Below are 16,879 nucleotides of genomic sequence, written 5' to 3'. Positions count from 1 at the left end.
AATTGCATCTCTACCTCATTAAAACTTAATGATTCCATAAACAGTTCATTCTTGCAAGTTCTTGCTATTAAAAATGTAAACAGGTTAATTTATTAAGATTCAGCTATCTCTAGCTGAAAACCACTCCATGTGAATCACTGTGCTAGATAACTTCACATTTGTTAATGGTTATAAGTGCTCATCAGTGTTGTCAAAGCCTTAACACTGTTTTGAAATACATTTCCTTACCCCTACTCAGACTAATTTTATATTCTCCAGAATGGTTATTCCCCACATTTCCTGTTTCTGTCTATTCTAATAATTCATGTCTACCCACCTATTCTATGTAGATAACTTTAATTCATATTCCACTGAGAAAACAGACCATCAGGGACTAACTTGTTTAACTTCCCATTACAAATCTCTACTGATCTACAGAGACATCCTACAGTATGTATTTTCCTCTTATTTCAGGCAAAAAGATACATACATCCTCTTCTTTAAGGCTAACTCGGCCGGGCGCGGTGGCTCAAGCCTGTAATCCCAGCACTTTGGGAGGCTGAGACGGGCGGATCACGAGGTCAGGAGATCGAGACCATCCTGGCTAACATGGCGAAACCCCGTCTCTACTAAAAATACAAAAAACTAGCCGGGCGACATGGCGGGCGCCTGTAGTCCCAGCTACTCGGGAGGCTGAGGCAGGAGAATGGCGTGAACCCGGGAGTTGGAGCTTGCAGTGAGCTGAGACCCGGCCACTGCACTCCAGCCTGGGTGGCAGAGTGAGACTCCGTCTCAAAAAAAAAAAAAAAAAAAAAAAAAAAAAAGGCTAACTCATCACCCTCCATTTCCTGTGGGATTTGCTCCATCACTATTCCCATATTTTTAATATATCTTTCCCATACGCTAATATCTTTAATCCCCTCCCTGTATTTTTAATATCTTTAATCTCTTTCTTTTCTCCAGTATCTTCGTCTCAAAGTACAAGCATGCTCAAGCAGGTATCTGTCTTAAAAACAAAACTAAAATAAAATAAAATATGTTTCCTATAAAGGTGCCATTCCAAAGACTTCCACCTGGGGCTAAGACTGCATAACAGGGATAAGACTTACCTTTCTACCTGAAACTACCCTAAAACAGACAAAATGTATAAAGCCATGGTTCTTAAAACATTCTACACGAGTTAATAAAGGACAATAAATCCTGAGAGATGGGAAACAAACAAGGGAAGCCCTACAATTGTCCCAGCCAGTGCTGTGACAGAGTTTCCAGGCCGTGGAGCAAGACAAGGGGACCCAGGAGAGCCAAACAGACTCCTTGAGTTGAGAAGACAGGCCTGAGAAGCTAGGCAGACCAAAGTAGCTAGAATTTACTAGGCAGGGTGGCAAAGGGAAGAGAGGTGCACAGAGAAAGAACCTGGGGATCTGCAGAGGGTGTCCCTTTAGTATTCAGTCAATCATCACGAGCATGTGAGGAAACCACAGAGGCTGAAGGAAGCACCACCAAAAAGGATGAAAGGGAACACAGCCAGCTACTCACACAGAGCCAGGAATAATATCTGTTCTAGCCAGACTGGAAAATTTCACGTTCCCAGGGCATTAGGTTGAGTGCTTGTAAGAGTCTTGCCTCAGTAATGGGGGACAATTAGCTCTAGAAGGCGCACTGCTCTGGTTCCTTCTACACATCTTAAAGATCCAAAGAAATCACTATTTCCAAGTAACTTAACTGCATCTGAGAGCAAAGATCAACAATATCTGGTGTAATACAAAATTTCCCAGTACCCAAAAGGCAAAATTCATGGTGTCTGGTATCCAGCCAAAAGTTACCAGGCATGCAAAGAGGCAGGAACATGTCCCCGATTATGAAGACAAAAAACGAATCCGAACTGACTCAGTCATGGAGCCAATATCCTGGCCAGGCTGGGCTTACTTCCTTTGCTTCCTTACCTTCTCCCACATCCTAATTTCAGCAGTTATCCAAGTCAGCCTCCTTCAATTCATGAGACCACTTTGTTCCCCATCTGCAAAGGAACTCAACTCCTGGACCTGGCAGGAGTTTCATCCCTACTCAACATTCACCTTACGGTCCACTTGTCTGAAGAGATATTTTCCTTGCTTTTGGACATGGTTGCATCTTTTTCGCTTTTCTGTTTTCACATTTTAGCTCTCATTGCTATGTGTTTGGAGCACAGGCGACGCTTCAAAATGTTGTCTTACCAGACCATCTCAACTGAAAGTCCCCACCCATGACTTTCTGAAATGACTCCCTTGCTTTCAGTAACACTACTGTCTTGTTTCCCTCTCACCTCTCTGATTACTGCCTCTTTTCTCTGAATTCCCCTTCTCTGCTTAACCATTAAAAGTATCACTTTTAAGGGCTCCACACTTGGCCTTTTGCTCTCCTTAATCTAAGCTTTGTAAGTCTGTGATATCCTGAAATTTTACAAAGATTCTGAATTTTTTCAATCAGGAAAACGAATGGTAGCAAATGGTATTAAAAGCACTATTTCATTTTCATGTAGAGAAAAGAATGTTCCTGGGACGTTTATAATAAATATAATTGTTGAGTTATTTAGATTTCCTCTGGGCATTGTGGCAAGCACAGTGTATAGTAAGTAGGAAGATATACTCCATTTGATAAGACGAAATATTCCCTAGAAGTCCATTCAGTTAATAAGAAGTGTAAAAGAGTCCTTATAACAGCTGACACTGGGTAGAACACATAGTAATAAACTGAGCCAATAAACTGAATTGGTTAAATAAAGGGCAAATGATGGGTTTAGTACCTGTCTCCCATTAATTATGAGCACAGATGGGCTTGTGTTCATGTGTTTGTGAGAGTTTTCAATCATCAAATATTTATTTGTGTTAAATGGAAAAAAATAATTTTTTAAAAGGAAAAAAAAAAAAATTGAGATAGTATCTCGCCCTGTCACCCAGGGTGTAGTACAGTGTTGCAATCACGGCTCACTGCAGTCTCGACCTCCCAGACTCACACCTCAGTCTCCGGAGCAGCTCGCGCTACATGTAGTGCTCCCACGCCTGGCGCGGTGGCTCAAGCCTGTAATCCCAGCACTTTGGGAGGCTGAGACGGGCGGATCACGAGGTCAGGAGATCGAGACCATCCTGGCTAACACGGTGAAACTCCGTCTCTACTAAAAAATACAAAAAACTAGCCGGGCGAGGTGGTGGGCGCCTGTAGTCCCAGCTACTCGGGAGGCTGAGGCAGGAGAATGGCGTAAAACCCGGGAGGCGGAGCTTGCAGTGAGCTGAGATCCGGCCACTGCACTCCAGCCTGGGCAACAGAGCGAGACTCCGTCTCAAAAAATAAAAATAAAAAAAATAAAAAAATAAAGTTTTTTGTAATGATGGGGCCTATATTGCCTATATTGTCCAGTCTGATCTTGAACTCCTGGGTTCAAGCAATTCTCCTGCTTTGGCATCCCAAAGCACTGGGATTACAGGCATGAGCTACTGCGCCTGGCCCATCCAATATTTAGATAGTACCTTTTATGAGCTGCTAGACACTAGGGGTACCCCTATGAACAAGACACAGCCTCAGCCTTCATTAAGTTTACCATTTAATCTTTTTGTTTTCCTCTTATTTATTTTAATTTTTTTGGTCTCTTTCCTAGAGGAAGTTGCTTAAGGGTGGCAGTCTAAGAAGAAATAGGAGCAGAGCGGTGAAACAACGCATGAGAATACCTTAAGTAGCTCTGTTTCCAATATCCTCAAGGAGTTGTCCTTTAAAACTGAAACCAAAAGAGGAATGTAGCTAGGTTATTTTTTTTATTTGTTTGTTTCTGCTAATTGGACAGAGTAGTATAAATGAGCCAAAGGGGTAAAAAATTAAGAGAAGTGGGCATATTTCCTAAAATACTTTCCTGTTTTGATCATCTGTTAGGGCTCACTTTAGAATTGGAGGCCAGAGGGCCTTGGGATTAGGGAAACAAAGGTCATACGTAAATAAATAAGTTAGGCCCTTCTTTTATAGATGAGTTGGGTAAGGGACTGGTTGACAAAGAGGACAGAATCCTCGTTCTGTGACACCAGGAAGTATCTATTACATGAGAACTTCCTTCTGGCGCCAGGAGGCATTTAGCTGATGTTCTACAGGGGATGAGCCATGGCTGTGGGTTGCGCTTTAAGCAAGGCCTGCTACAGGGAGAGGGAAAGGGAAAACATGAGCTCCTACGGGAGAGAGAATGTGGAAAATAATGTAATAACTGACCTTCTACAATGCTTCAGTTTCCACAGGAGCCTGCATGCAGGCAATCTCATTTAATTCTGGCAACTTCCATGGGTTACACACAGAGAAACAAGCTACAAGAGTGTGAGCATGTGACCCAAGGCCTCTCAGCTGATAAATGCAGAGATCTCCTGATGCCCACAGCAAAAGGGGCTCTTTTCAGTACATGCCACATGACAGGATGATATTTCTCTCCTTGGTTAACTCCATAATTAAACCAAGGTAGGCTTGGGACCAAACACTGGAGACCAGAGCTGTGTGCTACAATTTCAAGGACTGTTTTGATAACAGAGTATTTTCACATTTCCCGGTATTGCCAATAAAATCAAAAGTACTTAAAAGGAGAAAATCTCCTGAGACAGAACTTTCTTAGCTTCTGCCTAAGAGTGAAAGGCTGTTCTAGGGGTTTACAAAAATAAGATTATTTTCAGACCTACGAGTCACACTCTTAACCCAGAGTAGGACTGGGTTAGTATTCTCCAACATTCTTCAGGATTCTCCAACATCATGGAGGGCCATGGATTATGTAAACAAGCCTCCTATAGAAAACTTCACTAGAGCACCTTTACTTTCTGAAAGCTGGGCTTCTATACTAGGCTAATTGAGCACTCAAAGTCATTTACAGGAAACACACAGCATTCCAGTTGGAACTTGGGGTTCCCAGGACAGTTAAGCCTCAGCATCTGCTCCCTAAAATCTAGAGATATTGTTAAAAAAACAATTCCTGCAGAAGTTGCCTACAGCTTTAGTTGTCAAGACAATCAATGAGGACTTTTTTCTTCTCTCCTGAAAGGCAAAGAAAAATCAGGTCCCTGCTGAGTCTTACCGCTTTCCCTCCCCCCAGCCTACCCCCAGCTCCATTTTTCATTGTTAATTTGTTAAGCCTGGCTTTTCCACCTTCAACCTCCACAAACCATCCAGGCACTGGCTTCTCCATGCTAAGGCCTCATGACGTTCAGAGGGAAGAGTAAAAAATCTTGCCACAATCCTTAGATAAATAAACCAGCAGCAGAGGCCTGGTTATGTTGTGGATATCAAAGGGCTCCACACGTAGGCTTTGACTATTTCCATGAACGCCCAACCTGATGGCTGGTGGTGCCCAGGTAAAGGGAGTTTTCTTCCTTTTCCGGTTCGAAGAGTGGTGGCATCCTGCACAACACGAGGACAGAGGCTGCCCTGAGCCTGGAGCAGAGCCCAAGGCTTTGTGCAGACAAGGGAAGAAGATCCCAGGCCTTGGGTTATCCAGACCTACCCCTGGGCCTTACATGTGACCTGACCCCACCTGACTGGCTCTCCATTTGACTATCATCCCATGTGGCCAACACACACCGAGACTAGCATTCCATGTGACTAACACACCACTGAGCAGAAGCATTCATTTTTCCAGCATGTGTGTGTGTCTGGCGGGGTGTGTTATAGATAGGAGGTTAAGTACACGTGGTGATATGCAGGCTGGATAATACAGAGAAGCTTATTTTCACAAGAATGTGCCCTCCCAGTGGGTGGGAGTGGGTCTCACCAACACCTTGCCACAACCAACAGTAGATGCTCAATCTATAGGGGTATAGTTAATCCATGAGATTAATCCCTGAATTGTCCAATAGAAATATAATGGGACCTGCATATCTAATTCTACATTTTTGGTAACCACATTATAATAATTTTAAACGGGGAAATTATTTTTTGTAATATATTTCATTTAACCTAATAGTTTCAAAATGTTCTCACTGTTTGGTATATAATTTATATTTTAAAATATTAATGAGAGCTTTTATATTCTTTTATTCATATTAAATTTTCAATACTGGGTATGCATTTTACAGTACAGTACATGAATAGCCACATTTCAAGTGTTCAATAGCTTAATGTGGCTAATGGCTTCCATATTGACCAGTGCTGGTCTAGATTATTTGTTTTCCTAGATCAAAAGTATAGGCAATTGCCCAAAGGTATGGCAATTCCTCCAGGCAACAGGATGCTATGGGTTGGTCCCACAGCTATTTCTTAAGTACCTACTCATTGCATATTTTTGACCTGGCCTTCACAGAGGACAGAGGAAGCCTTTGCTCTTCCTGAGTCCTAAGTCCACATGACCTGCCCAACTCTAGAGTTTCTCACCCATTACTTAATACGGTGTTGGAGGAAAGAAGTGGCAACAAATGGCCTTTTTTCTATGGTCTGTAATTATCATCCCACTTCATGGCTTCCTTACTAAAAAATAAACCAAGCCTGCATTGTTCAGTGTTTCAGTCTGTTAGGCACTGATCTGTGTTCCGCCTGGGCATGCTCCTTTCACCTATATCACACCACTAGCAGGGTTTCTGGCTTAATCCTTTATGCCAGTAGGGAAAGTAAGACTTGGAGAAGCACTGCAATTTTAGGGTGAGAGAATTTGGGGGAAGAAAAGAAAATTTCTAATGAGGTCCCATCCATTTTTCCCTCAGTGAGGTCCCACATGGAACCAGTGAAAAATGTCATGTGATGAGACCATGTACTTCAGACCCTAGCAGCCTGCAGTCAAAGCAAATGGAACATCCCAGTACTATCTGAAACCCAGAATAGGACCTGGAGCACAAAACTTGGGTCAGGTTCTTGCCCTGACTTTTACTAGCCGTGTAATATTGGGCAAGGCAATTCATAATACTAACTAGCATTTACTGATCTTCTCCCATGTACCAGGCTCTGACCTAGCCAACTGCTCATATACTTTCTCTTCTGCTCAAAGAGATAATCCATTTTATAGACTAGAAATCTAGGGCTCAAAATAATGCAAATTCCAAAAGTCATATATCCTGCAAGCAAGGAAGCCAGAATGAAGAAACATTAAAGGTAATATTAAAGGAATTATTAAATATTTTGTTTTATAATGCAACTTAAGCCCTACTCAACCCCACTGAATATTTTTTAAATGTCACTAAAGAATTTCAAGACCATTGATGTACACATAAACAGGCTATACCTGTTTCAAATCTAAGAGTTTGTAAAGCATAAGCAAATAGGAATTGATTTCAGTGTGCTTTATAATATAAAAATAAAGGCTGTATTATTCATTTGCAGTATGTAACTTGTCAAAACCATGAAAAACACTCGGCTTTCAAAAGAGATAGTTACACTTACACTGTTCAGCTCGAGAGGTTGTTGTAATCATCTAAGGGGAAGAAAAAGTAATAGCACTTTGAAAGTGTAAGGAAGTGAGCAAATGCCAGATATTACAAACATGTTAAAGCAAACTGAAGTTATATGCTTATAAAAAATGTACATAAGATACTTTTCCTAACCTTTATTACAAGTCTGCAACTTGGAAACAGTTATAAGTGAAAATATAACTTAATTTCACAAAAATGAAAGAAATGGAGGTTAAATGAAAATGAAAGATGAAGAAACAAAATAAAATATCTGACTTTCTTGAAAGGGAACAGAGGGAGGGTGAGGAGATGGAGTAGAAGAGAAAGGGAGGGAAGTAGGGAGGGAGCGGATGAGAGAGAAAGAAGACAGGGAGGGGGAGGCAAGTGCTGTGAAAAATAAGCCCGAACTGGTGGGGTCAGACCGTTTCTTCAAGAAATAAAGAAACTGGCCATGACCTCCTCAGCGTTGAGCCTGGGTATAGTTTTTGTGACTGTTTAGAGAAATCTAGCGCTCTCCTCACCATTAATCTTTTCTAAAGAAAGACTTTGTTCTGCACCTGTATAAACAATTCAGATTTTAAAAACCTATTCGCCTGCCCCTAATGTGTGAGACTATATATTTATACTGATAGCTTCAAGTCATCAATAGTCGTTGCAGAAAGCTAGCCTGGCTCTCCTCAGTCCATCTCTTTGCCCCTTCTTGTTGCTCTCCTCTCCTTCACCTGGCAAGGCGATCCTAGAGTCAAGTTCAAGTTCAAAAGCTCCAGGAAAGATTTCCACACTCTGTCAAGTATTCCCTGCATTTCCCCACCCCAGAGAGAACTTACGGCATATGATCTTTTTACTCAACTTGTCCCAGAACCAGCCCATCCCCTGCCCCCAACCAAAAGACAACTTGTACAGGGAGAAAACCTTTGCAAATGCGGGTGAGAGGGAGGAGTTATGGGAAATACTCCCCCCGCCCCAAAACGCCCCCGCTAAGGATAGCATGGCCTGGGAGACTAAGGTGGAATGATGCCTGAGTGATGAAGTCAGCCTCTGACAGCCACCTGTTGCAGCACTTCAGGCATCGAGCTGGACGCATTTGTTCTGCTGTACGAACTGGCGGGAGCCAGGCTGGCCCAGCTATCTCTGCCAGCTGTGTCCTGGACTGACTCCACATCGGTCCCCTTGCACCTTGCTCAGCTTGGGAGCCTGTGGGCTTTCAGGAAAAGAACAAGTGAACAACTAAGCCGGTGTGAAGACTCAGTTTCATCATTGTAAAATGGGGTAACCATATGCCAAACTTTTACGGGTTTTATTACTCAGTGGGCTGCTCACAAGCCGCGAGTACAGTGACGGGCACCCAGCGGGAACCCAGTCTCTGGCCACCGGGGCTTGTATCCACAGTACTTATCCCCTGACCAGGAACTGCGACGACCTTCGAGTTAGGAAATAATGAGACTGCAAAATTGTGTTTTCTTGTGTGGAAGAGCAGGATGTTTTAGTCTTGTTTGGAATGGAACATGATCATTCTGGGTGCTCCTTTCTCATTTTTACTTTGAATGGATGATTGTGCTAACTTAGCATTCTGCTTCTGGGAGCTCACTCTTCAATACACAATCGATTAAATACAATAGCAAGGATTCCCTACACTATAATGCAAAGCGTTAGGGCCGGATCCTCCATCACATGCATTGTAGTATTAAAACAAAATCACATCACGCATGGAACTCTCGAGATAGTGGAAAATACCAGCTACAACATCCAGCGATATGTGATGTGACCCGGAGGCACGGGATAGACTAGAATACCGACGGGCCAAGATTCCGAAACGCGGATTTTGAATCTTTTTTTCTACTTAGCTTAGTAAGTTTGGGTCTTTTACTTAACGTCTATCTAGGCGGCTCAGCTTCAAGTTCTGCAAATTGGAGATAATATCATTAAGTTACAGATGTTATTTGAAAATGCAACGAACCATTGTAACCATTTTTGTAAATCATGAAGGTATATTATAAGACAAGGAGGAGGAAAATGAGAGGTGGTAACTTGTGCATTGTTGGATGTTGTTTGCTTGTTCTGCTCTTCCTCTTGTCCAGCAAGGCTTGGGTAGACAATCATACATCATGAATGATTAACTTGAAAACTGAGTTCTACTGGAAAGACTGGCAGGCAAGCAGAGGTCGGGATCCTGTCCTCCCTAAGTGTTTGGTAATCTTTGCCACTGCTAAGATTACCTGGGGGTGGAAGCACGGTCTGTAGGAACAAGATCTGCCCCTTTACTCCCCGAAAGCTCACTTATCTCGCACAGACATGCTGAAGGTCCGTGGGGCTTCGGTGCCCAAATCTCAGCTTTGCAGAGACGTCCCCTTCCCCCGCCTCCACCAACCGCTCCTCTGCACGCAGAAAACCGGTCCCCACCCCTTCCACGCCCCTGCCCCACCTCTTGCCCCCCTTTCCAAACCCCTCTGCTTTGCCCGGGGTGGTTTGTTCCAAGGAGTACAGATAGTCTTGTCAAAAGGCGCAGCTCACCGCTGTGCGCGCGGATTTCTGGACTTGGACGCCAACTTGTGGTCCACGCTCCCGGGGGTCAGCCGAGGGGCGCGCTCGCTCTCACCGCCCACCTCGCTTTCGCACCCCGCGCCTCCTGGCCTGGGTTTTTAGTCTTCCTCGTAGCGCTCCCTGGCCTCCGCCTCCGCCAGGGAGCGGAAGGCGGAGACAGCGAGACTGGCCAGGGGGGAGGAAAGCGGACGCGTGTGGGCGAGGGGGACAACAGGATGTCCACGGGCTCGGTGAGTGATCCGGAGGAGATGGAGCTTCGGGGGCTGCAGCGGGAGTACCCGGTCCCCGCCTCCAAGAGGCCGCCCCTCCGCGGCGTAGAGCGCAGCTACGCCTCGCCCAGTGACAACTCGTCGGCGGAGGAGGAGGACCCCGACGGCGAGGAGGAGCGCTGCGCTCTGGGCGCAGCCGGCAGCGCGGGAGGCTGCAAAAGGAAGCGGCCCCGTGTGGCTGGGGGCGGCGGCGCAGGTGGCAGCGCGGGCGGTGGTGGCAAAAAGCCCCTCCCGGCCAAGGGCTCAGCCGCAGAGTGCAAGCAGTCGCAGCGGAACGCGGCCAACGCCCGCGAGCGCGCCCGGATGCGCGTGCTGAGCAAAGCCTTCTCCAGGCTCAAGACCAGCCTGCCCTGGGTGCCCCCCGACACTAAGCTCTCCAAGCTGGACACACTCCGGCTGGCTTCCAGTTACATCGCTCACCTGCGGCAGCTGTTGCAGGAGGACCGCTATGAGAACGGCTACGTGCATCCAGTGAACCTGGTAGGGGCGCGGCGCGCAAGGAATCGGGCGAGCAGCCAGGAGATATCCAGGGCGGGGTCAGCCCGTTGGGAAGAATTCGAAAGGGGTGGAGGTTCTGGGACTGGGAACGAGAAGGCCAGTTTAGTTTCTCCCAAATCAAGGGAGTTGGCCAGCCATTTCCCTGAAGAAGAATCAACCATCCGTGTGTGTTTGCATCGTTCTGAACATTGTACCCCAGTGACAGCCATTGACTAATATCCTTCTTCCAGGGTAAATCATGGTTCCAACTCAGTCTGCCACCTGGTTGCAGACTGACAGCAAATCTCTCTTGCCCAACTTTATCCAGCTAAGAGTCTGGCAGGTTTGAATCGGCAAGCTCTTTCTTAAAGGAGGGAAGGCCGAGCTCTATAAAAGATCATTTGCATTTTTAGAAAAATTGCTTCTGGAAGATAGTAACGTTTCCCCAGATGGGATTTGTCTGGAAAGTCCCTCTCTAATCTGCCAGCTCTCCTGGCTTGGGAAAAATCCTGTCCAAGCCCAGTTCCTACTTGGAGCTTGGAGTGGATGACGGATTGTGTGTGTGTGTGTGTGTGTGTGTGTGTGTGTAAGGGAACTAAACGACAAAATCTCAAAGTCATACGAGTTTCACCAAATTTTCCTGCGGGCCAAGTCCAGGAGGAAGCGTGAACGGATATGGCACGTTTCGGATTATCAACCTCCAGTAAAATGAAAATCTTAGTTCAGAGAAAGGACATGCAAATTCCCAGAATGCTGATAAAATCTTAGCTACTCCAAGTCGGGAATATCTGGGGTTCGCGTGGGAGAGCGGTTTCGGTTTGAGACAATCGTTTCTCTCTAATATCTGACGTTCTTTTTGATTTTACAGACATGGCCATTCGTGGTCTCAGGAAGACCGGACTCTGACACCAAAGAAGTTTCCGCAGCCAACAGACTATGTGGAACCACCGCTTAAATCGTACTGGAATTCACTTGATGGGATTATTCGTTAAATTCGAGTGTTTGGGGGCCACGGAGAGAAGGGAGAGCTCGTGAGATGGGAAGAAGTTTCTGTTGGATTCTCCTTGACCCTTCCCCTTTCCCTGGAACTGCGATCACGGCAGGTGGCGGGCGTGGTTGTCACTGCTCTACGCCCACGGCTACAGCTGCGGCGGATCTAGGCGACCACGTTTTGCCTCTACAGAAAGAGCCTCCTTTCGTGTCCAGAACGCGGACGCAGGTCCACCCTCGGGCCCTAGCTCTGTAGACTAACTCTCGGCTGCTGCCCCAGCCCGCGCCAGACAGCCCAGGGGTCCGTTCTCAGCGGAGCCAGATTCATCGCACACGTGCGGGACGATTCCACACAGCCCGGGCCTTTCGCGGTGACACAATGGTTAGGGAACGGTTAGAACGCGCTCTACACCCGCTTTAAAGACAGAAGTCTAGACGTGAGATCCGCGTCGGGACAGAGTTTTAAGTGACAAAGAAGGGCGAGTGGCCTCTCTGGGCTAGGTTCGTATCCCAGCACAGCGCCCTTCTAACGGGCGGGAGGAGGCCCGCTGCTCGCAGGGCTAGGTGGAGGAACACTTTCCAGACCACCGCAGGAGGGTTTTGCCGGGCGAGCTCCGGGCGGTTCGGCCTCCCTTCCGGGTGACTTCTTCATTCCGGTCTCCTTCCCAAGCTCCCGGCTTTTTCTAATCAGGTGTCTGTCTACCCTCTCCACTTCTGGGCTGGAGCCTCCCCAAGCGCCACTGCGCCAACCTGGCTGGGATCGCCTTCGGACTTCCCTCTCCGCCCTACTCCTGCTCCTACCTGCAACACCCCCCAGCTCCGACTCCAGACTCTCTCCATCAGGCCTCTCCACTCCAAGCTCCAGGCGCCCCAACTCCAACACCGCCTCCCGCCGTGCACGTTCTTCCCCGCGCGGAGGAGCGCGCAGGGTGGGCGGCTAACCATAGCAAGTGATCCTGCGATAGGGAACGCGCCCCTGCCCCGAGGCTGCACTACCACAGGAAATAACATATGTAAATAAATTTATTTTTTTATGAATAATAAAACGCGCTGTGAAACTGTGTGCCCCTTGGAGGTGTCAGGATGTGGTCTTTGTTGCCCTTTACTGAGATGGTTTGGCTGTAGAAGTTAACTTTTAAGGTGGTGATCTCCTCCGGTCAGGGTGGTGGGTCATTGCGGGCGGAATGGTGGCGATCACTTTTGGATCACTCCATTTCCAAACGTCATTCTTTATTAATCTCTATGATTCTGCTGCTTCTCGCGCCGGGCGTCCTAGATGCTATAACTGGAGGACTAATAAAAGTCCTAAGAGTCTTGAGGCCCCTGCTGTCCTGACAGGCATACACTCCTCAAGCTAACATAGGTGTACGTCTCTCTCTCTCTCTCTCTCACACACACACACACACACACACACACACACACACACATAACACACACAGCAGCTACTCCAGCTTAAAGCACACGCCAATCCTTACAATTGCAAGTAGTTCAAAAAACCCCTAAGGCCCACCCACAGGTCTCCAGTGTAACTGGCAGAATAAAACCCTAATGTGAGAAGCCAATTTGTATTTCAACGGTGCTTTTCTTTTTTCAAATGTTTAGATAGCTTTTTAAACATACACTCATTCTCCGTGTTATTTTCTTCCATTTGCACTGCAGTTTTTATAGAGGGTAACAACTTGGAAACCCCATGATACAATTTTTAAAATGGCTGGTTCTTTTAAAAGCAACGTTCTCTTTGTAGAACATTTAGAAAAGTGTGAAGGATAAAACTACACAAACAGCTGCTCAACTTGGGGTTCTGTCCATTTTGTGCAATTGAAAGGCAGTTTTCTTGACCCTGAGAGAGAAAAATACAGCTGGATTTTAGTTAGGAGGTACAGGGGGGAGGTGGGGAGAGTGACTTCCTGTTTTGAGCTAAACCAACCAAAATGCTAAAGAACTGCTTTCTGACAAGATAGTCTTGGGCTTTTATTCATAACCTGGGAGGGAACCCGCCCTGGGGATCCAGTCCTACATCAGCCGGTGTCTGGCATCAGGGGCTTTCTGACAAAAGGGAACCTCAAGTAATCTGTGTCAGGAAACCCTACCATGGTTAAAAGCACTTCAGCGGTGAGTCCTGGGTAGACAGCTTCTTGAGGAAGAGTGTCTGCTGGAGGCCAGATGTCAAGGTCATTTCCAAAATATCCAGCAAATTGGGCTCTTTTCAAGGAAAGGAGGCAGCCCAGTGTATGTTGGTTAAAGAGAATCTGAGTGTCTAAAGAACCCAACTTGAAATCAAGCTCTGCCACGAGGTTAGTGAGCATGTGCAAGTTACATTATGAACACCTCTGAGCCTCAGTTTCCTCTTCTGTAGAATGGGGATCATCACAGTGCCTATCTGGAATATTACCTTAGGAATAAATATGATAGTGTATTCAAACACATCATTTAATATGCAATGAGCAGTGCACTAAATGCTGGTCACTAAAGGAAATCCAGAGGCAGAGGGAACCACTTCCACAAAGGGGGATACTTAAACAGGTGTGACATTCCCAGAGTCCAGTCATTAAGGCTGGGTCTTGTTTTGAGATGTCTGAATTACAACTGTGAAACAAAAATGTCCCACAAGAGTGGACAAACAGAAATACAGAAAACCAGACAGAATAGCTATATTTGTAGTGAATACAAATAAGAACAAGCATTTGAATAAACAAGGAAACATTTGGGCAAAGCTCCACAAGTGAAAGAATAATATTTAAAATATGTGTTTCTATAATTATATTCCTTCTGGCCAATTCAGAAGTAAACTCACAGATTTTCTGTCTCTAACCCCCAATTAAGGTGGTGCTTTGCACTGACTCACATGTACAGGGAGTGCTGCACTGCACTCTGGAAATGGCCACTTATACTCCTATGATAGATAAAAAAAAAAAAAAAAACTTTCTCAAGAATGTTCTGCTCCACAGTATATGTAAAAAGTCCAATGCCAGGAATTATGTTATTTAAGAAAAGAAGAAGAAAAAGAAAGAGGCCACTTTCTAGTAAGTCCCAATGAGTCCATGTAAATTATGCAAGCTTCTCTGCATGTGTTGCTGTTGGGAGAGGCCTTAAACATCTTAAACCAGTCTTTTCTTTATGTACCATGACCAGAGTATGTTCTAAGTGGTAGACAGGCATCACCAAATCTCTCTCTCTCTCATCATTTTCCTTTAGAGATTTGAGTTTGAGAAATGGGAGTTGGGGCTGGAGAAGTGAGCAGGAAGTGGGGTGGGAGGGGGGCTTAAGAGAAAAAAATGAAGTATGTGCTTAGGGTTACACATACTTGAGAGAAAAGATGAGAGGAAAGAAGTCTAAGAAATACAGTGTACAATGTGCTAAACAACAAACAAAATGAGTAAATTGAATAATACTCTTCAGGGGGCTTTTTGAGGGACCAAAGCATTATTATTAGTGATGCTGACTCAACCGAAGAGAACAAAAATCCCCTTCCACAGACTCTTCCTAAGATGAATATCTGAAAAGAAACGCTTTCAGCACTGTAATTTTGAAAGATTCAGGCATTTCTCTTGGTTGTGGAGTTGAATTGATGCTGTGCATATTCTTTTGCACTGGGCTTCAACTTACAATTTCACTTTAGTCTGGCAGCTCCTTCAACAGATAGCAACAATGACCCTTAAAATTTACAAAAGACTTTTACAGTCACAGATTTTTCCCTGATAATAAATGCCTAGAAGTTAAAAAAAAAAAAAGGAAACATCTCTTGTCTATAAACACACACACACACACACACATAACTAAATGAACACATTCTATGTTAATAGGTATTCGGTAGATAATTTGGTTGATACTTCTGAAAAATATTAAAAATTAAAAAGGTAACTCAGAGTCACATTTGGAAACGAGAAACAAGGTAAATCGATAATTCACTTCTTGCTACCAAGCTTCTGACTTGTGGGAAAGTCCACTAGGAGGTACCAGACTGGCTCCCTTCATAACTGATCACCTGGCCATATCTCCTTTCAGTGTGAACTCTGCATACTCACTTGTGGGCACCCAGGGTGTTTGCATCAGTGCACTCGCCACTCTCCGTTCATCCCTTTCACTGTTGTGTTCACATTTTGTGTTATCTTTCTTCCTTCTCCCACAAGAGTGAAAGTTGATCCAGAGAAATCCTCCAAACCCAGGGCTCTAAGAAGGTCCAGAAAGTAGCCACAGTCAGAAATCCACAAGTAGTCACGTAAACTCGGGTAGCATTTAGCAGCCTTCTCTCTTGTTGGTTCTGCTATCACCAAGATAGTTCTGGATCAGCCTTGAGATTCTTTACTGCTTATGGTAAAGGGGATCATGGAGCAAATAAAAGCTGGGGCTTTCATTTGGTGAAAATATGATGTCTCTACGGACTATTAGTAACTTTGAGCAGTGGAACAGGAGGGGAGGAAGAGCAAGAAGCTTTTATCTTTTACTTTGATTTGTTTGTTGAAAGAGTTTGTATATTACTTTTGGAATTTGTAAAAACTCATTGAAAAAAAATATTCACAAATGGCTGGGTCAGATGTAGCAGGTTCCAGTCCCACATTTCCTGGTGCTGCATCATGCACCTTACCTCTTCTGTAAGGCAGGAATCATTCATTCAACCTCACACAATACTTTAAGGATGGATGACATGAAATCATCTCATTAAACACTTGAGAAATGTTCCATAGATGAGAATTAAAAAAAAAAAAAAAAAGCAAGTCTTGATTTCCTTTCTCTTTTGCTTATAATAGTTTATGTCCTTGATCCTCTGAAAATTTATCCCATCAGTCCCTTTTGCCATTTTATCACCTTGCTCTTTTATGCTACTTTTGTATATTGACCTCTTTCTTACTACTAAGGAGAAATTTTCATTAAGCTTCTTCCTATAACACTCAGCATCAAAAATTATGCATGAGATTTTAAACTCATTTCAGGGTACAAGATAAACCAATGAATTTGTTTTGATTTTTCATCTTCAATTATTATGGATACATAATAGCTGTATGACTTATGGGCTACATGTGATATTTTGACACAAGCATACAATGTGTAATGATCAAGCCAGGGTGATTAGGGTATACATCACCTCAAGCTTTTATTATTTCTTTGTGTTAGGAACATTGCAGTTCCATCGTTTTAGTTATTTTGAAATACACAAAAAATTATTTTTAACTATAGTCACCCTATTGTGCAACTGAACACTAGATCTTACTCCTTATCTAACTGTATTGTTATTTGCATTAACCATGCCCTCTT

General features: G+C 44.6%; 1 protein-coding gene and 1 long non-coding RNA gene across 2 annotated transcripts in view; one reads left to right on the top strand and one right to left on the bottom strand.

Moving 5' to 3' along the window:
• The window catches only part of LOC111520945, a 214,493-nt gene extending 204,272 nt beyond the window's left edge, over positions 1 to 10,221 (bottom strand). Inside the window, exon 1 of the long non-coding RNA XR_002724811.2 lies at positions 9,861 to 10,221. This is a non-coding gene — a long non-coding RNA (uncharacterized LOC111520945). The remainder of the gene's footprint in view (positions 1 to 9,860) is intronic.
• Positions 9,794 to 12,707, top strand: MSC (musculin). The gene is made up of 2 exons (XM_023184047.2): positions 9,794 to 10,639; positions 11,505 to 12,707. Exons 1-2 carry the CDS (start codon positions 10,106 to 10,108, stop codon positions 11,589 to 11,591), a joined length of 621 nt encoding a protein of 206 aa, XP_023039815.1. The 5' UTR covers positions 9,794 to 10,105; the 3' UTR covers positions 11,592 to 12,707.
• The last annotated feature ends 4,172 nt before the right edge of the window (positions 12,708 to 16,879 follow it).

The sequence above is a fragment of the Piliocolobus tephrosceles genome, chromosome 7 (genome assembly GCF_002776525.5).
Source record: "Piliocolobus tephrosceles isolate RC106 chromosome 7, ASM277652v3, whole genome shotgun sequence".
NCBI classification, from domain to species: Eukaryota; Metazoa; Chordata; class Mammalia; order Primates; family Cercopithecidae; genus Piliocolobus; species Piliocolobus tephrosceles.
Note: the sequence above shows the minus strand (reverse complement) of the source record. Positions and strands in the feature narration are given on the sequence as shown.